Source organism: Equus przewalskii, chromosome 28 (genome assembly GCF_037783145.1).
Source record: "Equus przewalskii isolate Varuska chromosome 28, EquPr2, whole genome shotgun sequence".
Lineage (NCBI taxonomy): Eukaryota > Metazoa > Chordata > Mammalia > Perissodactyla > Equidae > Equus > Equus przewalskii.
In genome coordinates this window covers 26,202,941-26,227,194 of record NC_091858.1, presented here as the reverse complement: position 1 = coordinate 26,227,194, position 24,254 = coordinate 26,202,941, and the positions used below count along the sequence as shown (strand labels likewise).

Sequence of the window (24,254 nt, the reverse complement as noted above, 5' to 3'; positions counted from 1 at the left end):
TGAAGTGTCATGTGTGTACATAAAGGGGAATCTTTATGTTTTACTTCGTCAGCTATAGAATTCTCTGGCTAGTTTGGTGTGTTTGCCATGAGTAATTTCTAGAGCTTCCATTCCACACGCATGACATTCAGAAAGCTGAGGCTTCCCCACTGTCCCCGAGCTCTTCCTAGACTTCTGCAAAACCATGAAACTTTGAAAGAGGCTGGAAACATGATGACAGACTTTTCATTTCATAAACAATTCAATTTAATGATAGATTTCAAAATAATTGACTTCAGTTTGCGCGGAAATGACCTTTGATCTCTCTTGCCTGGCATTTCCAGCCTACCTCTGTTTTATACAGAAAAAAAAGGATTCCTTTTATTTATTATTTCTCTGTTGCCTTTGAATTATAAAGCTATCCTTTATGAAGAAAAATAAAATAGACATTTGAAAGAAAAATGAAGAGGGCTGCATCTTTTACATATTAAGCCTCAGTAGTGAGGATGATTAATAAGCCACACACATATTTCCTATATTTCCTTTGACTTTCATAAAAGCTGCTCACTTTGGCAGGACCTTTTCAATCTGGAAGAATCTATCTTGTGCAACTAAGGCTTCCACCATTCCATCACCTCTTTGTGTGCCCCCCAAATTTCTCCCTTCCTTTACCTAAAATTGCAGCCAAACTTTGAATTTCTCTGAGCTTTGTCTGTATGAAATGGTTTGTATTTTTAAAATTAATACCTACGAATATAATATCTTTCTCCCTTTATTACTAGCCTCCACTTCCCCCCCATTCAGCACAAGGTACAATTTTGACAGGTAGTACGATGAGATTTAGAAGGAAGGCTGAAGTTAATTGAGGTTAGCAACAAAAATATCACTGTCAATTTCAGATTTTTTTCTTTAATTATTTTTAACTCATGAATAATCAATTAAATGAAAAAGAAATGTACACTTAAAAGCATCTTGAAAATCCCCACTCCTGGAAGCGTCAGAGGAGAGGGGAGCCCCTTGTGACACTATCTACAATAGAACACACCGCTGGCTTTTTGCAGATGACACGGTTTTTTTTAAAAAAAAAAATGATGCTTCTTTTGAAGTGACAGAATGAATACACTGGGAAGAGGAAGTTGAGCATACACAGCCATAAAATGCAATTTGCCTTTTTCAGTGACAACCTGGCCGCACTATAGCACTGAGAATAAGTGTAGCATACAACTATAAAGACAGGGTGTTGTTTGGGTCTATACGGAGAAAGATAAACAGTCAGTAGGTACAGTTCTGCATCAGGGTAAGTTTCAAATCGCTGTGCATCCTCAGTGCACATTAATGTGCCCTTGGGGCTTCAATATACAGAAAAAGAAGGCTGGCCTAAAAGAACTCACTTGACTGATACATTTTCTTTTAAAAACCAGTAAGTTGTTTCATCAGCCATACCAGCCAAGTATCTTAGCCTGCCTGCATTACTTAATTTGTTTTGCTAGAGGAAAATGATTATTTTGCCAACAATTTAGCATAGAAGAAAATCTATCTTAAAAAAAAAGGAATCTTTGTTAGAATTCTTCCATAAACAGGTTCTCTTGGACTTTTCCCATTTTAATGCCCCTCTACCTTTTTTTCATGTGTACGATTTGAATAGTCTTTCCTTAGTGAAGTGAGAGTTAGCATCTTAGTTTTATCTCGACGCCCGTGGAAGGTGAAGGTCCTTTTAAAGATGCTTCTGTGATCTGGACGTAAAAGCAGTCCTTCTCTGTTTTATTCTTTGTGCGCTGTCCTCTCAGTCACATGTTTATTCAACGAACTTTTGTGGAGCGTCCACCGCCATGCAGGAGGCAGCTCTGCTTTCCCGAGAGTTTGAAAAGTAAGATATATAGCATAGGATATTTGGTAATCTGTGACAGCTAGTTTTCTTTTTTATCTCTGCCATATTCTCCCTTTAGCAAAACTGAAGGTCTTTTCCCTAAAAAGTTAAATAGAAACATTATTAATTACGGTTGGCCCAAAGCAATGGTAAAAGAAGATATAAAACCTGAAGCCAAGAGCCTGGTTCTGAAAACAATATCTAAAGATCATGTGATAAATTTGTATTTTATCTAATTCTGAAATGGAAGGATAGCCATGGCTTTTTTTTCGGTTCGAATTGAGAGCTGTCTGTCCCACAAGCCATTTTTCCCTGAGAGTGCTGGCTTTGGAAGCGTTCTTTCTCATTTCTCCGTGAGAAGACAGACTTCTGTCATTAAGAACAGAGCTTCCAGGTATGAGGACCTGCAATATCCATGTATTGAGAGTCATCACTTTGACTAATGGAGGCTCCTGACCACATATCATCCTAAGCACCTCTTCACAGTGTGTCATTTTTCCAGCTCAGTTGATTTTTGATATATCTCACTTTATCAGTCATTGAGGTGGAAATTTCATCACTCTTATATGCTTTTTGAATTTTTCTTAGTGTTTGTTTGTAATAGGTTTTATGGGTGATTAGTTATGTGAATTGCGGCCTTCTCGGTGATGGGAACCTATCTTAACTTCACTCATGAATCTGCTTCTCTCGTAAACTCTGCCATGATCCACGAGGAGAATTTGTTTTTCATTTAAACATACCTTATTGAAATTAGTATGTGTACTTTCCATACTACTTAGTGTGAAAATTAATAGCTGAAATGGTTTGCGCCAGCTCTAATGTTTGAGCATTGGCCCTTTCAACTCCGTGATTTCCCACGTTGGTTACTATGCTGGGACATACCACCCACTGATTGCCCCCCTGGGTGCTATCAGATGTCAGGATTTTACCAAAGCCCCACTGAACAATATTGTGACGTAAGAGTAATATTTCTGTTACTTCTGCAGATGATCGTCTTTGCCTTAAAAACTTTCACGGTAAAACACGAGAATTGATATTATCCACCATTTTCTCTTACCTAATGTACTGCATGTACCTGCCCTGATAGACAACATAAAGTCATGGTCCAATGCACAGATTTTTATGTCATGTAGATCTGGGGTTAAGCCCTGGCTGCTACTTAGCATTGTGTGACCTTGAGTGAGTTACTTCATTTCTCTGAATCTAGGTTTCTTTATCTGTAAAAAGCGAGTTAATAAAAGAACCCGCCTCATAAGTTTGTTGTAGAAATTACATGAGATTATGCATGAAAAATTAGCATTTAATGAGTGCGCAATGAATTTTGGCTATGTCCATTAAACTTCTTTTAGTCTCTCTTTGGCAACTCTTTTTTTTTTTTTGAGGAAGATTAGCCCTGAGCTAACATCCACCACCAATCCTCCTCCTTTTGCTGAGCAAACTGGCCCTGAGCTAACATCCGTACCCATCTTCCTCTACTTTATATGTGGGACGCCTACCACAGCATGGCTTGCCAAGCAGTGCCATGTCCACACCCGGGATCCAAACCTGCAAACCCTGGGCTGGCAAAGCAGAACGTGCGCACTTAACTGCTGTGCCACCGGGCTGGCCCCTCTATTTGGCAACCTTTGACACAACCCAGGGCTGTAGAATCCTTACGTTAATTGTATATTGTAATTTTTAATGGTTTAATTTTTGATTTGAAGCTTTCTCCCTTTGTTTTTATATTGCATGATTATAATGAGAATATTCTGTACAATCATTATTTTTCCAGACATAAATTTTACCATAATAGGAGTCACGGAGACATATGAATGTCACAGCATGATTTTGTGATAATAACTTCCTTGCTAGGTCATCACGTTCCTATTATTCAAGAGGAAAATCTGAAATAGAGCATGAAGGCTCTGTTGGGGATAGCGAAAAGAAAAATACACAAAAGCAAATCAACTAAATCTAGTAGTGGCAAGTGACAGTTGCCCTGAAGACAGTATTATATTATCTTTTCTCTTTTAAGATACTTTATTTTTCTATTAAAATCAGCTCTATTGTCTCATTTGGGGTTTGGGGGACATCAAAGTTCATATAAATCAGGAAATATTACTAACTATTGAAGCCCTACTATGTGCAAGACACAAAGGTAGATAACATCACAGAGGGTCTCGGGGATGTGGCGACTGAATTTTGAAGGAGTAGTGGAGCAGAAAATGATGGCACAGCAGAACTACACTTACAACTGGAGCTCTCCCACTTCTCAACTGTTAACACCAAAGTAGTGTCAATGGGGAGCAGGAATGACATAGCTTAAAACTCGTTCACATAGACACAGACCAGAGAACCTGTGGGGTTGATCAGATCTGTTATTGTCCAACAGTAGTTTTCAACCACTGTGCTTTAGCTTATTCGTGTGTTGCATGTGAATAAGGGGTGCCGCCAGATTGAGATGAATTTGTCAAGGTTTTTTGACTGCACCAAGAAGACAGAGGTTGATGGGATCCAGCATCCAGAAAGCTGAGCTGTGCTGGTTTGAACATGGTAGTCTTGGTTAGCATCTGAGTATCACATTGGCAGGCCAGCCCCAGGAACTATTACATTTCATTGAAACATGTGAGCCTCCTGCCTTAAAAGTATGAAGAGGATATGATCGGGCCAATAAACAGCTCTACTCAAAAAGCAACAGACTGTTACCAAATAACAAGTCCTGAGGGCCTGGGAATGAAGAGTGTGTCTGACAGAGATGCTTGTATGCCTTTATTGACATTGTAAGGCATTGATTTCCTGTAGGAATAATCGCATTGTAATTGAGGATGACTTTTCAACGTTGTTTTGAGTCTTTTACTCTTTCAACGTGCCCCCAAAATGTTCAGTATTTCAAAGTATGCCAGGAACAGTGTTGTGGAGAATTTGCTGAACTAGAAAATTAGGTGTGATCAGACCAATAAAACATTCTTCAATGAGCCATCCTCAGGGATATGGAAGAGTTTTCTTATTCAGAATCTGTATTTTGACGGTATTCACTTTAAAGACATTTTGGCCATAATTTATCCTCTTTAACTACAATTTTTTAACTAGGGTCTTCAGATTCGTGCCCCAGTTCTGTTCCCTGGTTACACTCCTTTGCTTCTGCAAAGCTGCTCTTTTCTGCATTTCTGCCTTGCCTGGATAGAAGGATAACTCCCATCAGAATGTTAAATGTCCAAACCAAGTCATTTGTAGAGGGCCTCGCAGAAATGCCCAATGGCAATTTGGTGAGTGGTGCTTACTTCTCATGCCTTTTGTTGGAGGACTTTGAAGAAAATGGCTGCCATCCTAGGTGTTCTGCAGTTTGGTAAGAGTAGGAGGGAAAGGAATTCTTATAATGTTATTATTGGCTCCCCAAGCTCTACAGACAGGACCAAAGTGGTCAGATCTGATCCAAGCCATTTGGGGAATGAGTAAAGCAGAACCAACAACAGCAACTGTGGGCACATCTCTTGCCCTCGCTGTGAAGGATTCTGCACTGTCTGCTCAGATATATCGTGAGCTGAGGGTCTGGCAGTGTCAGGCTCAGTCTACTCAGGGAGTGGGGAATCTGGCTCATCTTATTCCCTTCAGCGCCAAGAAGTTACGTAAATCTGTACTTCCTGTACCCAAGAAGAAAGAGAGTCCCCTTGTCTGCCCCCTCATATGACAGTAAGCCATGCTTACATTTGAGATACAATTTCTGTTTTTAGTGGTTCATACTCAAGGAACCAGGTTTTCACAGCCAACTTACTATCAGAGCATATATGATGATGTTTATAATTGTAAGTATCTTACTATCATGAGTTAATCTTCTAGACATTTACTGCTTGAATCTTTCTTGAATTACCTAGATGCATTTCTTATGAAGGGTTGCAAACAAAATATTTTAATGGGAAATTAAATTATAATAATTGAGATATTTTCTATTTACTTCTATTTATTATTATTGGACCAATATTTTGATACTCATGATTTTCTGAACCCCGTCTGAGTGCGGTCCTGTAGTGCCTGAGGACTTCTGCCAATAACATCATGGGAAGTTGCCTCAACTACGCAGCTCTTTATGTGCCTCGTGTTTCATGGTTTTCAAGTTGTGCATACTAGAGAGGTTCTGTAGATAAAGTATGAGAGGAAAAAAGCATTAGGTACATTAGTTGAAATTGGCATCATGTTGCCAAACTGTAATAAGCCTTAGGGGAGCTCAGTGTTGAAACTACTCAATTGAAAGCTGCAATTTCCCATAACAATTTAAAAGGCCTGCAGGCATGCTCAAGTCATAGCTGGATCTTTCAGTTAACACTCTGTAACATGACCCCAAAGTCTCATTTACATCACAGCAATTAAAATATATTCCACATTACATGTTTACTACCATATACTGTAGAAATAAGCCAATGAAATGCGGCTATTTTCCGGAAATAACCATGGATATCTTTACGTTCACGATTTCTTCTTTCCAAAGTGGGATTGCCATGTCATACATATACACAGAGGATGATGGTGATTGCGAAGGCGGAAGAGGGAGGGGCAGAGGAAAAGGAATACAATCTAGACTACTAATAACTAGTAGTTATTACTGTTGGGTTACCCACATGAAATTGGGTTAGTAGTCTCAGTCGAGTTCACAGGTGACAGGTGTCCATTATGCAAAATAATTATTGTAATCAGTGCTAATTGGCCCCCTACCTGTAGCTAGAAGTAGAGGGACCAAAAATTAAATGAGTATTAAAATAATACACCTCCTGAAATGCTGCCCTTAGACTAGGACAGAAATGCTAATGTCCAGTTGGGAAGGTGATGGAAAAGTCCAGTAACACTCACCTGAGGAAGGTGTCTTCATAAATTAAAGTCCTTTCCTTAGTGCTCCATCCAAATTAATTTTAAAATCCTCCTGGCATATGGATTATAACTATGACTATTAACTGATATCATAACTATTTTGTAATGAGATGAATAGCCAGTTAAATTATTTTAATGCAAAGCCACAGTAGCCAAAATTAGATCATATTTTCTCAACAGTGACTACTGCATTTTAGTAATGACTTTCTTTCAAGAAACACAGACCAAATTGACTTACTCCAAATTGTTGTTGCGGTTTAATATTTATTGAGTAGCCACAATTTACTAGCTTACCTTGAAAGTGCGGTTTTTAACAATTCTCTAGAATACATCATCAAGGTATGAAATACGGTGGCAAAAGTCCAGCTTCTCTAGTTGGCAGGCAGTCAACGGGAAACCAAGGAAATGGAATTTCTCCCTGTGCCTGTTGGAACACTCTCGCTTGCACTGCCCTTTTGTGGTCAGGAAGAGCTCTGAAAGAGTCCTACTTCAGCAGACATCTGAGAAGACAACACTTTTGTCTGCTGCATAGGCCCTTTTTAATCCTGTGCCTCGGCTTATAACTACCACTAGTCACAGTGTGAAAAACATTTTTTTGATTGGGCCACTTACTCCGGAGACTTTGTGCTAATTATTGAAAGGGGCCTCCTTTAAGCAGACACAACCTCCTTCCTCATGGGGCTCTGGGCTGGGCAACAACAGAGCGTGGGCTGGATTACAGACCCCACTCACCCTTCAGCAGGTGCCTCTGACAAGGTAGGCCTGGGTCGGGCCACATGTACCTGACTCGTAAAATTTTTTGTAAACATTATAAATTATGCGCATTTGTCTTTATGATATAGAACATTCAGGAAGTCTGGAACAGCTGACTAATGGGGTACACTTTTCCTATCTTTGCTTGACTATCTGACAGCATTTATACAAAGTTATAATACTTGAATGTATTATATGTATGCAGTTTAAGGTGTGTGACTAAACTTGAAATGACAAAACATTATATTACTATTTGAGCCTATAAGTCAAGCATATTTATCTGTCCTGATAGTGTTGCACTAAAATTCATTTTAAAACAAACAATAAACACCAAAGAAGAAAAATATTAAAGAGAATTGAATCCTCTAAAGTGCAGTGACTGCACGCCATACCGGCTATGAAAACATTGGCGCTTTTTCCTGTACCCATAGGAACTGAGTCCAGACCTGACCCAGCCCCTATTGTATCCACAGCAAACTAAGAGGGTTTCCATAGTTCCTTGAGCAAATCAAACGCTGGGATTGAACTCCAACGCATTTTGAAACCCTAAGGCAACTCTGGGATTGTCCAATATCCCCTTAGAGCTTCACCACTTCAAGGAGGAAGTGAGGTGTGGGACTGTCCCTGTCCACATCTCCCTCCTCACTCCACAGGGAGGTGGCGTGTTGAGCGAGACCCTCACCTCCAGCACTGAACCAGAATTTCCTGCTCTCCAGGGGTCTGTGAAGAGGTGCCATTTGGCTGGTTTGGTGCTTTTCAGACTGAGATGAAAACTATCTGATGGACAGTAGACAGAGGATATATTTATTACAGTAATTTTGCCTGTGGGTTAGGGAGGCATGGATAACTGCACTTATCCTTTATTCTCCACATACTTGTGGGTAGTTATCAGGTCTCCACCTAGTTGTTACTAAAATAAACCCCACGTAGGTCCTTCAGTCTAGAGACTCTTAATCAATTTCATCACTTCTCTTGAAAGTCCTTCGTGTTTGCCTCCTGCTTTCTACCACCAAGACATAAATATTTGGATAACATTATAGATGAAATCACTTTGAAATTATTGGTCTGGGGGCTATTTTTTTCATTTGATAACCTAGTATTTCTGAATATGCTCGTAAAAATTCAAAACCCAAATTCCATTCAAACATTTTAGCAAAATGCCAATTTCACGACAGATGTAAAACCCCTTGCTCTCAGTCCTTATTGGACTGGACTTTCATACGTATTTCCCATCCCAGCATCCTCAGATAAGCTTAATGACATGACACTGTTGTTGGACACTGGACAATGTTTTTGAATTTAATTATAATAACTGGCCCTTATCAAGTAGATGTTATGTTATGTGCCGATTGTTGTGCTAAATGCTTTTAAAACTATATCTCATTTAATCTTCATACTATCTTCATAGGAAAGATATTGTCACATGCATTTTAGAGAATGAGATACAGGAAACCAAATCTTAGCCCATCCAAGGTTATAAGTCACATAAATTGTAAATAGTGGAGCTAGACTTTTGACATAGATCTACGAGATCAAAACCTGTCCTATATTTCCACCCTAGCTGTATTAGTGTAGGTTTTTTTGGTTGAAAAATCAAGATAAGAATTTGTTGATTCAAAGCCATATTTCTTTCTCTCTAAGGTCTTTCTTCTATGTAGACATCAATGATAGGCAGGCTTTTTCCACATGGTGGTGTGGGGGACTGGAATTGGCCACCCCAAGATATGTCTCTGGCATGAGGTTTATTTTGGGCTAGTTACTTTTAAAAACTGCAGACAGGAAAGAAACTGAAAAGTAGAATTTACTTACCCTTTGTTAAAAGACATTTACATTTGTAAGAGAAATCTCCATCTGTAAAGGTGTCTCCCTCTCTGTACCAGGAAGAAGGGGGGATGACCGTATCTCTAGAAACTCTTAATCAGTGCAGAAGGCAAGGACTTAAATCTGCATAATAATCTTACTCTTGTTGTACTTGTACTTGTAACCTCCTGTAACTAACTCCCCCCATCCCCAACATCCTCCTTTGTCTTTACCTGATGATGATATTTAAGCTGGTGGCTTCGGCCATTTTGGCAAGTTGCTCAGGTTGCCTGAGACTCTCCCATGTATACATGTTATAAAGCTTTGTTTAATTTTCTCCTGTTATTCTATGTTATGTGAATTTAATTCATTCTCTGGCCAGAAGAACCCAGAGCCGGTAGAGGAAATATCTTCCTCCCCTACAGTGGCAAAAATGTAAACAAGCTCCACGTCTTGTCTTCATCTTCCCAAATTAGCAACTCCAAATTCACTGGTTTTGAGTAGGTGCATTCCCAATAGTTTTATCACATGTCCCGAAGCTGACTTTACTGAGTTAGGTCATGTGTCCATTCCTGAACCAGTGACTGAGATTCTGTGCAGACAGTTCCTCAACCCCAGGATTGGGGTCTTCTCCAGCCGAACCCTGGGAAATCAACATGGGAGAGGAGCGTCTATTCAGGGAAATATGGGGCATACAAAAAAAATGTGTATGACCATGATGGCCAGGATGGAAAAGAGCCTCTCTCCTTTGGTAACTAAACCACATGGGATAGGAGACAAGCAAAGGGAATTGTAACTGTGTCCTCTTCTGAAACATAATATCACAATGAGGTATCATTTAGTTCTTCCTAAATTGTCTTTTCCCTAAAGAAGAAGCTTGAAAATGTTTCCAATGTATTTTATCTTTTTAACTTGGTCTTGAGTTTTCCACCTTTCTTACTCCTTGCTTGAATTTCACTTGGCATTACTTTCTGCCTCCCCAGTACTGTGATCTCTGCAAATTTAATTATCATGGTATTTTCAATATGACAACCTTTGTTGACTTTTTTAGTACTGGATCTCTTGACATCCTGACACAGTTTATCAAAGTCTACTGTCATTTCCCTCTCTCGCTCTGTTTTTAACTTTTTCCTTATTTGTTTGGTTTTTTTTATTGCTTGTATCCCCTTTTTGTCCTAAGGTTTAGAACTATAGTCTAGTGGTTAAGAGTACAGATTTGGAATTAAAATGAAATGTGTTCAAATTCCGCTTGGCTACTTCCTGACTCTGTGTCCTTGGACAAGCCAGTTAATCTCTCTGGGCCTCAGTTCTTGCAGGTGAAAATGAGCTTTAAAATTCTCACCTAGCAAGGTTGCCATGAGGATTAAGCGAGGTCATATATGTAAAGTACCTGGCATATTTTAAGCACTCAATAAATACTCAAGATTTAAATTAATAATTCATCAAGGAGCTTTTATGTCCACTCTTAAAGAAAGGAATATGCCTAGCACTTAGGGAAATAATATTAAGTGTTCATTTAAGAAGCTCCTCCAGTTGCATACAGCATTCCCAAGTGTCACCAGGTCTGTAATACCCACCTTTGAGTCACTTTTATGATATAGCGAGCTGTAGTTGTTTTTTAACCCATCTAGAAGACTTGCTTATTTTTCTCTTGTTATGACTAAAGGTTTGAATTTGGAGTTGATGCTGCACAGGTCTTATGATTTGGCAACTTTTCAAAGAAGTAAATGGAAGAGCACCAAATGGGAGTGTAATCCCCAGCCTAGCCACTCACTGGTTGTCTGACTTAAATATTTTTATTAATTTCTCACATTTCCTCATTTGTAAAACTGGTAAGTCGCACAAACTTGATGAGCTGTTGTTAGAAATAGAAATGCCATGTGTAAAATACCTAGCATGAAAAAGTATTTAACACCTGGAGATTATTTTTATTATTGTGTATTTGACTATGGCTTGCTTGTTCACTGACAGTCCATGAGCCAGTTCAATCAGAACAATACGTGGAGTGATTGTGGTCTATTTGGTTGTTTTTTACCTAGTGTATATTTGAGGCCATTTGTATAACGCAGTACCGTCTATATGATACATAGCTGTTTCCTTGATTTTCCCTCTGAACCAGATAGTATTACTGCCTAAATCGTCAAAGACCTGGCTCATGCTGAAGCACAGGTGAATAAAGTGGCGGCCTCTGTGCTCAGGGTTCTGGTTTAAACCATCATAAAAATGGTTAACTAGATATGATGGATATTGGTTGATCTGGGCAAGCAGACAAATTGAGAGATATTATTTACACTTTACCCTAAAGGTCTGCAGGGTAGGAAAGCTGCCTTTGGCTCAGCTGTGTTGGATGCTAAAGCGCCTTTTCCCATCTACATAAAGTATGGAGAATATGGCCTTCTCCCTCCAGTTACTCATGCCCTTGCAATCACAGACTATATAACTATGTTAATATATATTACCGTTATATTATATTACTATTGTTTGTAATATTTATCAGGAAAAACAGAATCGCTTTTAATTTCAAACTCTGCAAGGGAATTGCTTTGTTTGGTTTTAAATCATAGAATATATTCCCACATTACATTCTTGGGTAATTTAGTCTCATTATCCGTACTTTTTTCTTTTTTGATCATTTCCAGCTTCTGTTTCCTTCCACATAGAAAGAATTTTGAAAGAATTTTTAATGATTTGATCAGATTTAAGCCACTTCCCTTATAGCCTAAGGCACTGTTCTATATATTTTTCAATTAAAAATTTTCCAGTATTCACACTTATGCAGGAGCTATTTTAGTATTGCTCCTGTTTGTTTCATTATCTGTTTGCATATTTGCTATCTTTGCTAAAGCGTGAAGAACAGTTTTGAGTTTAAAAATAGTAAGCTTCCTATTTATTATTTTTTAATTAAAGACATAAATATATCTTTACTCACGTGAAAATGTTCACAATATGTTAAGTAAAAACGGGTTACAAGATCATCTATATTAAATATATATATGATGTACATATATTCATACACACACACACATAGAAAAAATCTGAAAAGGTGAACACTAAAATATTGAGGGCAATAAGTTTAATGATTGTTTTTGGCACTTCCCTGTATTTTCTAGTTTCTTTAAATATTACCGCTTAATACATGTTTTAAGTGAAAGAAAAGCAAGAATTGGGAGTGTGCGTTAAACAGTGCTGAGGGCTGGCCTTCTATTCCCTCTGTCTCAGTAGATGGCCCTGTTCGCCCGTCTGCTCAAGCCGGCAACCTGGTAGTCGCTCTCAGTTCCTCATTCTCATTTCAGCCCATCACAAGCCTTGCTGATGCCACCTGTCTCTCTCATATCCATCCGCTTCTCTAAATCTCTACTGCCATTTCATCCTCCCTAGTCCAGATTGTCATTCTCTTGCCTGGACTTCTGCAAAAATCTGCCAAGTTTTCCTATTTCTGCTCCAGATCTCCACACTTCAGCCAGGACGATCTTCCCAAGCTGTCAATCTGAAGGATCATGTCAACGCCCTATTTAAGACTCTCGAATGGTCATCCATTATTGGTGGAATCTGAATGAACCTGCTTAGCCTGTCCTATGAAGCTCGGCTTCTGACCCTTGAGTTCCCTCTGGCCTCATCTCTCCTCACTCATTGCCCCGCCCTACTGGCATTTGTCCATCAAGCTCTTCCCTGCTTCCAAGTGACTGTCCGAACGCATTCTTCTCTCAGCCTGAACTGTTCTACTGTCAGCCCTTTCCCTGTGACACACATACTTGTGACCAAGCTAAATTCTATTTATCCTGTGGGTCTCAACCTAAATGTCATTTAAGAGAGGTCTTCTTTTGGCTCCCACTCTCAATTAGACCCCACCTCCTAGTCTCTCTCTTAGCAACTTGCAATGTTTTGCAGCATTTGTTACATTTTTAATTGTATATTTATTTGTGTGATTAATTATTTAACCTCTCTCTTTCACCCCTTTCAGACTGAGAGAGGGTAGAGACTATGTCTTGTCCGTTTCTCCTTTCCCAGTGCCTCTCGCCATGCCTGACATGTATGGTGAATGAATAAAGGAATTGACAATCACTGTGCTTTGTGCTCAATTCCATGTCAATGCATGTAGATCCGCTGCCTTCTTTTGAATTGCTGCTGAGTGAACCTGCAACTGCTCCACCTTGCTTTTTCATCCAGTCTGACAACCTCTGCTTTTTAACTGGTGTGTGTACATCACCTATTTTTATCTTTAATGTGATTATTGATACGATCAGGTTTCTCTTTTTCCATCCATTTACTTTTAACCTATTTGTGTCTTTATACTTAAGTGTGTTTCTTGGAAGCAGCATATATATTTTTTTTATCCAATCTGAAAATCTCTGCATTTTGTGGGGCGTTTAGACTGTTTACATTTAATGTGATTATTGTCCTAATTAGATTTATGTCTATCATTTTGCTGTTTGTATTTGACTTGTCCATATGTTCTTTGTTCCTTTTTTCCTACCTTCTTTGGATTAGTTGAGTATTTTTTGTGATTCCGTTATTTCTTTTGTTGGCTTATTAACTATAACTCTTTGTTTTGTTATTTTAGTGGTTGCTTTAGGGTTTAAAGTATACAGCTTTAGTATAACAGTCTACCTTGAGATAGTATTATGCTACTTCACATATGGAATAAAAACCTTACTATAGTTTACTTCTGTTTCCCCATCCCTTCCTTTATGCTACTGTTGCAATACATTTTACTTACACACGTTATAAAATCCACAATACATTGTTATGATTTTTGTTTAAACAGTCATCTATTTCTTAAAGAGATTTAGGTAATAAAAAAAGATATATATTTAACCATGTAGCTACCACTTCTAAGCACTGTTCCTTCCTTTGTGTAGATCCGTCTTTCTATCTGATGTCATTTTCTTCTCCCATTACATTTCTTGTAATGGAGGTCCACTGGTGATCAACTTGTATATGTCTGAAAAGGTAGTTATTTCACCTTCATTTTTGAGAGGTATTTTCACCGGCTATAGAAATTCTAGGGTGACATTTTTTTCTTTCAATACTTTAAAGATGTTTTGCTACTGACTTCTTGCTTACATTATTTCCAGTGAGAAACTCTGGATGTAACGTGCCTTTTTCCTGGGTCCGCTTTTAAGACGTTCTCTATTATTGGCTTTGAACAATTTTAATCATAATCAAATGCCTAGTGTAAATTTCATTACATTTTCTGTGCTTGGGGTTTGTTCAGCTTCTGGGCTCTGTGGGTTCAAAGTGTTTATCATATTTCAGAATTTTTCTGTTATTATTTTTTCAAAATTTTTTCTCTTCACTCTTCTCTGTCGTTTCCTTCAGGGACTCCAGTTAAATCTATATTGGCCTCTTGAAGTCGTCTCACATCTCACTCATGATGTATTTATTTATTTATTCTCTTTCTCTGTAGTTCATTTTGTATAGTTTCTATTACTATATCTTTAAGTTCTTTAACTTTTTCTTCTGCAATGTCTAACCTGTTGTTAATCCCATCCAGTGTAGTTTTCATCTCAAACATGGTAGTTTTCACCTCTGGAAGTTTGATTTGGGTCTTCTTTTCAGCTCTTCCATGTCTCCATTTAATTTTTTGGACATATGGAGTATAGTTATAATAGCTATTTTCATGTCCTTTATTAATTCTGATGCCTATGTCAGTTCTGAGTCAGTTTCAACTGATTGATTTTTCTCCCCATTATTTTCCTGCTTCTTGGCATTCCACGTAATCTTTGATTAGATGACAGACATTGTGAATTTTACCTTGTTGAGTGCTAGGTATTTTTGTATTCCTATAATATTCTGGAGCTTTGTTATGGGACAATTAAGCTACTTGGAAATGATTTGATCCTGTCTGGTCTTGGTTTTAAGATTTTTTACATGAGACCAGAACTAAAGTCTAGTGCTAATTATTTCCCTACAAATGAGGCAAGACCTTTCTAAGCACATTGCCTAATAAATTATAAGGTTTTTCCAGTCTGGCTAGTGGGAATATACGCTATTCTTGGCCTTGTATGAGCTCTGGATACTGTTCCCTGTAATTCAGTAGTGCCTTAGAAGGGCATTTTTGCCCCCAGTGGACATTTGGTAATATCTGAAGGTATTTTTTAGTGTCATGACTGGGGCTGCTACTAGTATCTAATGGATAGAGGCTAAGAATGCTGCTAACCATCCTACTGTACAATAGCCTCCAAAAAAGGGAACTTTTCCATCTTAAATGTCAGTAGTGCTGAAGTTGAGAAACCCTGCTATAAACCTTTCAAATCATTCGTTCTCTGGCCTCCAGTAGTTTCCTCACACATATGCACTGCTCAGTACTCTGCTGCATACAAAAGAAGGACCCTCTGTAGACCTCCAGAGTTCCTTCTCCATGCAGCTCCCTTCTCTGCAGCAATTTGTCCTGCAAATTCTTACCATCTGTTCTACCAGACTTTCAGCTCTGTCTCTTTAGCTTAAGGAGTCTTCCTGGGTTCCTCCTCCCTGTGCTGTAGCCTAGAAACTCTCTCAAGGCAATGAGCAGGGAGATTCAAGGGCTCAGCTTGTTGTTTCCCACTTCTTACGTTCAACTACCCTTCATTGCTTCATGGCAATGTCTTGAAAACCTTGTTTCATGTATTTTGTCTATTTTGTTGTTGTTGCTATTTTAGAGAGTTGGATAAACCCAGGTCCTGTTACTCCATCTTGGCTGGAAGGAGAAGTTGGCTTCTTATTAATTATTGCTATCAAATGTTCTCTTTATTTCCTTCGTTGTTTTAACCTTCTTAACCACTAATTGTTCACTATATTTGTTTTTCACTGTACCTGTGTCTTCTCACCAAGCATCACTTTTGTTACCCATAGTAGACTCCCCTTTCCCTACCTTTCCTTAGACAATTTTGTGTTTTAACTTTGTGCCTAAACACGATAGCTAAATTCATTTGCAGTCTTCTGTTTGAAACTCTAAGCTCAAATTTCAGTTATGCTTGAATTTAGCATTACAAAGAAAAATCACCATAATATGATTTTATTTTTGTACTTAATTATTTCGATTCTTTGATTTGTAAATTTGCCTCAGGAAACAAAATTTTCTTTAAAATGAACAATAGCAATTGATTTCCTCTTGAGATCAAGTGACATTAATCTAGCTATTCATAAAGAAAACACTTTGAAGTTCTTATGGTGTGCAAAGTTGTATTTAATGTTTGATTAACATAAGTGGTAATAAATCATAAATACTAACTTATTAGGGAAAATATGAATTGTGAGTAACAAAAGGCAAAAATTTCTTGGTATTTTCTACAAAGAACTTAATTTAGATCTATAATCAAAAACATGTTGGGGTTAGTTAATGTTTCTCTGAAATCTGCTTATTCTTTTGGGTGAGCTTTTCCAAACTATTATAAAGATAAGAGGACAGTCTAGGCAGAAAATATTTAAGGTAGCACTCAGGAATTTGTAAGTCTTTCAGAAAATAAATACAATGGAAGCAGTAGTGAGTTTGACCAACAGGTTATTTAATTCTTTGGGTTCAGATATTTGTTTTTATTTTGGTTGCTAGACAGACACATAAGCTCATGGAACTTTACAAGTTCAGATTATTTTAGAGATGTTTCTTATAGGCCTGATAAATTGTAATTATTTGCATCAAGGGCTCTAAAGGTATACAAACTCCAATTAAAATCAGATTACATTCTAAAGATATGATTAAAAAATGTTTCTTTGGAATTAGGAACATTTTATGAAACAACATAATAATGTTGTTAAGTTTTCCGGTCAAGTTTCAAAGCATGTTTAAATAATATATCTGAAATAGAGGCTACGATCACCCTAAGTCTAGTGTCCAAAAGTCAAGGACTGCCTGCCCATTCATTCCTTCAGTCAAATACTTTGCAAGATATTGAGTAAAAACAAATAACTAAGTAATGCAATTTGCTTTAAGACCAGCTGGATTTTCCCAAGGAGTGCTATAGTTAGTAACTGAGTTGTTTTTTAAGGAGCTAATGAAAATTAACAAATCAGTTTGATATTGATATGTATTTCCTGTAGCCAGTTCAATCAAGTTTTTGGTCAACTCTTTAAGTGCTGTGTGCTGCCTTTGCACACTGTGACCCTCTTCCTTGTGTAGCACTGTGCAGTCACCGTGGAAGTGCTTCCAGAATTTAGTATGAATTAAGCAGCTGCATCTTTCAACCTCTCATCTTCAGCCTTGAGTGCAGGCGATAACCCAGCAAACCGCCTTTTGAAGTCATATTGAACTCATTGACTTCGATCAGAAGCCTATCAGGAGTTGCAAACATTACAGTGAAGAGTAAATCCGTGAAGAGTCTGAACTATATACAAAAATAGAAAGACACATGCAAAGGACTTTTTTTGTGTGTGGATTCTCTAAGATCAAAATGCCTTTTTCTTTGATAGTATATTTGAATATTATAGTTTGATTTATCGTGGCACTTTAGAATTGCTTCACAAATAAAGAAAACTCAGATATTTGCTGCTAGAGATGTTCTATAAAGCTCAAGAATACCTAAAGTTATCTTTTTATTACTCATTTAATTGGTACTGACTTATAGACATTGGTAACATCACCACAAGGATGCATCTTTAATAGTGATGATGTATGTTCATATTACTGTGATAAACTACTACAGCAAATAGTTTAGACTTTACAGGCCAGAAGATCTCTGTAAGGTTCCTATGGCTGCAACAACAAATTACCGTAAACTTGGTGACTTAAAACACCAGAAATTTATTCTTTCAGTTCTAGAGGTGAGAAGTGTGAAATCAAGGTGTTGGCAGGGCCATGCTCCCTCTGAAGTTCTAGGGAAGAATCTGTCCCATGCCAGCAACCCTTGGCATTCCTTGGTTTGTCGCTACATCATTCCAATCTCTGCCTGCGTCCTCGCATAGCCTTCTTTCCTTTGTGTCTGTGTGTCTCCATAAATCTCCCTTTCCTGTCTCTTACAAAGACACCGGTCATTGGATTTAGAGCATGCCCTAATCCAGTATGACCTCCTCTTAACTTAATTACCTCTACAAAGACTATATTTCCAGATGAGGTCACATTCATAGGTATTACGGGTTAGGATTTCAACATATCCTTTTGGGAGACACAATTCCACCCACTACGGTCTTTGTTGCAACCATTCAACTCTGTCTTTGCAGCATGAACACAGCCAAGACTGTACATAAATAAATGCTTGTGCTGTGTTCCAGTAAAACTTTATATACAAAAACAGGTGTTGGGTCAGATTTGGCTGGTGGACCAATGCCTGTTCTAACTAATTGAAGCAAGACTGCTGCAGAGAAGAAAACAATTTCCCTAGGCTTCAATCAGTCCATTTTTAAAGTATAAAAATGCTTATGTGTGTATATATGGCAACATTTATTCTAAAATAGGAGTCAACTTAGGGCAAGAAATGGAACTTTCATAATGATTTCAAATCCCAACTAAAAATTCTTAAATTATAATATTTTTCTGGTCAATTAAAAGCTGTTTGATGATCATTTAGTTATGAGAGTCTATATGGCCTTTCCTCCAAAGAGATCAAAACTGTTTTGGAAACAAGATTTTCCTTGAACTCAGACATATTTCTTCACTCTGTTAGAAAGAATGTACTTTTTCCCTCCACTAACTGTCTGCTCCATGAGGGCAGGAACATTGTTTTATTCAGTGGTGTATCCTCAGTGCACAGAAGAGAGCCTAATACACTTCATAGTCATTCAATGAATATTTATCTAAAGTAACTTTTGTTTGTTGGAATAAAAAGAGTGAACTGGTGTGTTGTTTAACTCTGTCGTATAAAAATAGTCTCCATCACCATACCTTGAAGTTATTTACTGTCTTAAACTGAAAGAGAAATCCAATTTCTATTAAGAGCTATTGGAAGAATTTGTAAAGAGAATAATGGAGTGATGAGTTAGAAGGGGTCATGAAAAATACTAGCTTTTTTTTTTCTTTTTTTATGATTCACGGAAAAGAAGAAAAAGGTAAGAAGTCAAAATACATTTCAGCAACCAAACTAAAATATTAGTAACTACTTTTAACAGCCCAGCTCAATTCCATAGCAGAGAGATTTGGAACGCCATGTGAGGTAACCTTTATTGGCAAAATGCGTAGGGGAGGAAGTAGTTTGATTGAAGAGGTAGCAGTAGGAGAGTCCAAACGTTTCCAAGCACAGGCTTTTGAACTCTGATCAATCCAGCTCGGAGAGTCTCACCATTCTTATAGCTGGCTGGAAGGCAATAGTTAGAAAGGAGCGGTATAAGAGTAATAATATTGCTCAGAAAGAATCAGGACTTGTTGACAGCATAGATGTAAGCGGAGCCGCCATGGGAGAATCAGCATCGGCTACAAGACTCCACGTTGGAAGCACATTAAAGAGTAGTGTGATGTGTATAACAAGAGCCAAGGATGAAGAGAGGGAGAGAGAGACCCTTCGGGAGAGGGACGCTATGCGGAAGAAAATATCTAAATAGAAGTCACAGCCCTGAGGATGTGGAACCGAAGAGAAGACCTGGGGCCACTGGGAATCGTTTGTCTCAAGTTGATTATGGAAGCACTCCAACAAAAAATGAATTTAGGAAAGAAGGAGTGGGGTGGGGGAAAACACTGATGGCTGAAGACACGTCTTCAGGGACCTTCAGATTAAAAGGAAAAACAAAATGAGAAAGAAAAAAGACAGAAGGGGACCATTTAAAATGCAAGTCAGCTCCTGGCAAGTAGGCCCCATATTTTAGGTAGCAGAGCCTTTTCTGCCCTCCTTCACCCCTGTCAATTCAGCAAATTCAAGAAAAAGAGAGTTGCTAAGCAAAGAAACACAATTCTCTTTGCTCCTTCTAACTTATTCTTGCTACTGGCAGTTGCTAGAAACTACCCCATCAAATTAGCCACTTGAATTGCCTTAAATATCAGGAAAGTGCTGATTAAATTCATTTTCTAGAGAGGAAAATGCATTTTAAGGAGAGAGTATGAGAGAAGGACCAGCTTTTTCCACAATTCAAGACATTTAGGGTCTTAAAACATGAAAATCGTGCCCTCTGAAGGAAAAGTCTTTGTAAAAAATAATAAAATGTTCAGTGCTTTTGACAAAGTTTCCTCCCTAAGAAGCTCTCAGTTTGCTCCTGCTCTTTTAAAACAAATTGAAAGAGAAATAAAAATAGTATAGGTTTTTGTAAGGAAAAGAAAAGGAATTTACTTGTGAATGGAGAAAATGCTGCAAGAGAAAACTTTCCCATTGTGGAAAATTTCCCAAACATTGAAACCAACTTTTAGCTGGTTTCTGTAGTGAAATCTGAGCTTGAGCTTAAATTTTTTTTTTTTTTGTATTAATGTGAAAAATTAGCAGAAAGTGTGCCTCAACTCCTGGTAATAGAGGATATTTTATATTGATTTCACAAATTTTCATTTATTGTTAAAAGCGAGCTTCTAGATAGGCAATACTGTTACTTTCCACCATTCTCCAGATTGAGAAGGATGCAGAGTAGTCAGTTTTTAGATGAGTGTTATGCTGACATCATGCAACCCTTTTATCTTTACAGAGAGGCCAATGAGAATTGATCCCTGAACGTAATTTGTAACAGCCAGGACTGATGTGCACACAGAAGGAATGAAGTATGGATGTGAAAGAACGGAGGCCTTATTGCTCCCTGACCAAGAGCAGACGAGAAAAAGAACGGCGGTATACCAATTCCTCAGCAGACAATGAGGAGTGTAGGGTACCTACGCAGAAGTCGTACAGTTCCAGTGAAACCTTGAAAGCTTTTGATCATGACTCCTCACGGCTGCTTTATGGAAACAGAGTAAAGGATTTGGTTCACAGAGAAGCAGATGAGTACACCAGACAAGGTAGGTCATCATTCTAGGAAAACAAGGCGTACTCAAATGGTATTAACTTGTAGGTGTCCCTCAAGGTGACATGACTGTATTCTTAGTTTGATGTCCTATCCTCTGATGCAGCTTTTGAGATATTAGATAATAACATAATATTCTTGATTAGAAGTAGAAAGCCACCTACAGGCATATTGACCCCAGGCACAGGTACCAACACAGGTCGAGAATCGTTCCACAACTCCACGTTTTATAAGTGAGATTTGTGATTCTGCACATGGCCAAGTGTTTGGGCATAAACTTGAAACCCAGGGCCCTAGGGCTCCCTTGCAGTCTCATGAAGGTCCTCAGACACATTGTTTCGAGTGTTAAAACTGGTGCAAGGAGAACAGGAACTGTTGGTGAGGAAATTCATCTTTCCCTCGTAAGGAAGTAAGAATTCTTATTCTGGATCATCTCATGATCTCTCCAGCCCGTCTGTGTCTGTCTCTTTATACAAGAGCCTGCCATGACAGGGTTCCATTTTCTCTCTTGTAGGCAATCTAGGACAATAACTTTATACCTTAAAACATCCTAGTTTCCTGTAATGTAATCCATTACGGTTTGGTCATTCACATATATTTGTTGAACATTTTTACACTCTGTTTTCTGCCTGCATATTCTACCAGTGGAATAATGACTTCTGCAACTTTTCTTCACAATCCTAAACCTACTGATTTCCACACTTTGAAACAGTAGCTTATTTTAAATTAGGCATACATGGTTATATTTTGTTTCTTCTAATACAGTCTTGAGATGTGGGTAAGATTACTCCTAACAAAGATAAAATCCTCTTAAAACAATAAAAAAAATCCTCTTACTTTTGTGTGGCACTGTCAATTCCCATAGAACTTAGCATCCCTTAGCTAATTTAATCGGAAAACAAGGAAAAATAAATAAAACTTCAAAAATAAAGAATATATTCATCTTACAGCCTTACCTTATACGGCCTTGTGCAGTCCGCTTACAGACACTGTGACTGACAATCTGATATTGAGCAGAAACAAATTTAAGAAAAGGTGACGGTGCAAGAAATCATTAGAAAGTTTGAAAATTTTCCATGGTTCTTTTCTTTTCTGCATTGTGGACAGTCATCCTAACTACACTGAAATAGCGTTCACTCACCCAAACCAGTTTACGTCAAAGAAGGCTCATTTGATTTGCTAAAGAGAGATTTTTTTTTCCCCTAAAGCATGCCCTCCTAATTACAGGTATCAAATTTTATGAAAGGAGACAAAATAGCTTAACATTTTCAATCCCGTTTGTAAGGGAAGATATAGAATATACATTTGACATATGTACTCTTTGTAAGTGAAGGGACTTTAGTTGATTGTACAGTGTATGATAATTCTAAACCTGATTTTTTCTTTTATATTGTCTACACAGCTGACATAGATTACCAGGGTACATCTTTCACCAATTTAAAAAATAGTAGGTACTGCAGAAATGCATGGATTCCAAACCCAGTGTGAAGTCTCGCTTTTTGTAACAAAAATAGCTGTTTAGTGCCCTATTGGAAAACAAATACATTGTGGAATACTATTAGGAGAAAAAAGCAGCACATGTGGCACGATGCGCTGAGCAGGCTCATCTCCACCCCAAGCAAGCATTTCATCTTGGCAGAGCGGAGGATGCTTAAACAGGTTAAAAATAGCGAGCTGAAATTTTCACCTCCTAGGCAGCGTTAATCCAGTGCAGACTGTTGTTGACGACATGGCGATACCATCTGTGGAAGCCCTGGAACCAATGTTCTTAGGGGACCAAACAGTACTATTACTCAGCTCCTTGCAAGCCAAGGATGGGAGAACAAAGGAGGTATAGGAAAGAGAGAGCGAACAAGGTGGCACATGGAGGGCTCTTTTTGGGAGCACCTGAATTGGGGAGTGAGAGAGGTTTAAGAGCAGAAGTGGAAGGAAAAGCGAAAGTGTGCTGCATGATGGTGTTGCAATTCACTTGATGTGTCATAAATCAGAATGTACTAAAAACATAAATGGGATGGACTAGTACTTTTGGCTAACGTGCACTGATTCCCTACCATGCTCCGGTCAATGTGCTAATAAGCAGGTTATGGACACTATCACTTAACCCTCACAGTCACCTCATGAGGGAGGTCCCAATGGCATCCTCCTTTCACACGTTGAGACAGTCAAGTTTGGAGAGGCCAGAGTTCCCATAGCTGGCAAGAGCTAAGCTGGGACCTGAACCCAGGCCAGTCTGCCCATAGCTTGCGAGATTCTAACCTCTGTGCAATTGCCAAAGCAGAAAACAGGCAGTTCAGGGTAATCATTGCCCTTTGGTTTATTGGAGTGAATTTCAGCCAATTTTGATGATGTGGATAGAGAGAAATGAAGAGACTGGAGACATATTTAGGAAATAAAATTGACATGATTTTGTGATTGGGTGGAAGAGGATGAGGGAGCAGGAAGTATTGCAAGTACTTTTTCATCCCTATGGTTCGATGTGGGGAATGTTTTAGCGGGAGCAGTAGATGGTGGAGAGAAGTGAACACAAAAAGTCTGCTATCAGATTATGTTCTTCTCGAGCAAGCCTAATGAAAAATCCTCCTAGGCTTTCATTTTCTTTGAACCTGACAAATGTCAATTTTTCCTCACTGACTGTTATGCTGTGGGATTAATTATTTAATTGACAAAATGTGCTGCCTGCCACAGCTCCTGACATCATACACATAATAAAAATGAAAGATGAAAAATATTAATGGTAGCCAAAGATCTTTGAAACAATTCCAAAGAATCATGCTAATTTAGCTTGTCCATGGAGTTTTAAAACAACTTGTCAGCCCTCCATCCACTTATTCTCTGAATGACACAGGAAACTGCAGCTTCAGCTGGAGGAAGGAACAGGTAGCGACCCCGTTAATGCAATTCCATGGAGAATTCAAATCTAGAAATATAATATTTTTATTTTTATCCACCAATTTTTATGGCCTATTATCAAACTTGATTTTAATCATTTTTATGGCTTTGCTAACTGGCAGATGACTATTGTTAATTACGTGTTATATTTAGACACTGTAAAGCTGAGGATGATTTCGTTTTCACAGTCATGTGTAATTTGCCTGGATCTCACATAGATCTCTTTCTCTCGCTCCTTTTCAATCTCTGCATGTGGTTTATTGGTGATGGAAATCATTACTCTTTTAACAGCTGTGGAGCTCTCTGT

At 38.2% G+C, this 24,254-nt stretch overlaps 1 protein-coding gene across 7 annotated transcripts in view; it reads left to right on the top strand.

The window, feature by feature from the left end:
• TENM3 (teneurin transmembrane protein 3) overlaps window positions 1-24,254 on the top strand; it is a 2,420,957-nt gene that overhangs the window by 1,973,710 nt on the left and 422,993 nt on the right. For all 7 annotated transcript variants that reach the window (XM_070598205.1, XM_070598211.1, XM_070598209.1 and 4 more), the window contains one exon: window positions 20,747-21,053. In XM_070598205.1, coding sequence (XP_070454306.1) covers window positions 20,822-21,053 — 232 coding nt within the window. In that variant the 5' untranslated portion in view covers window positions 20,747-20,821. The remainder of the gene's footprint in view (window positions 1-20,746; window positions 21,054-24,254) is intronic.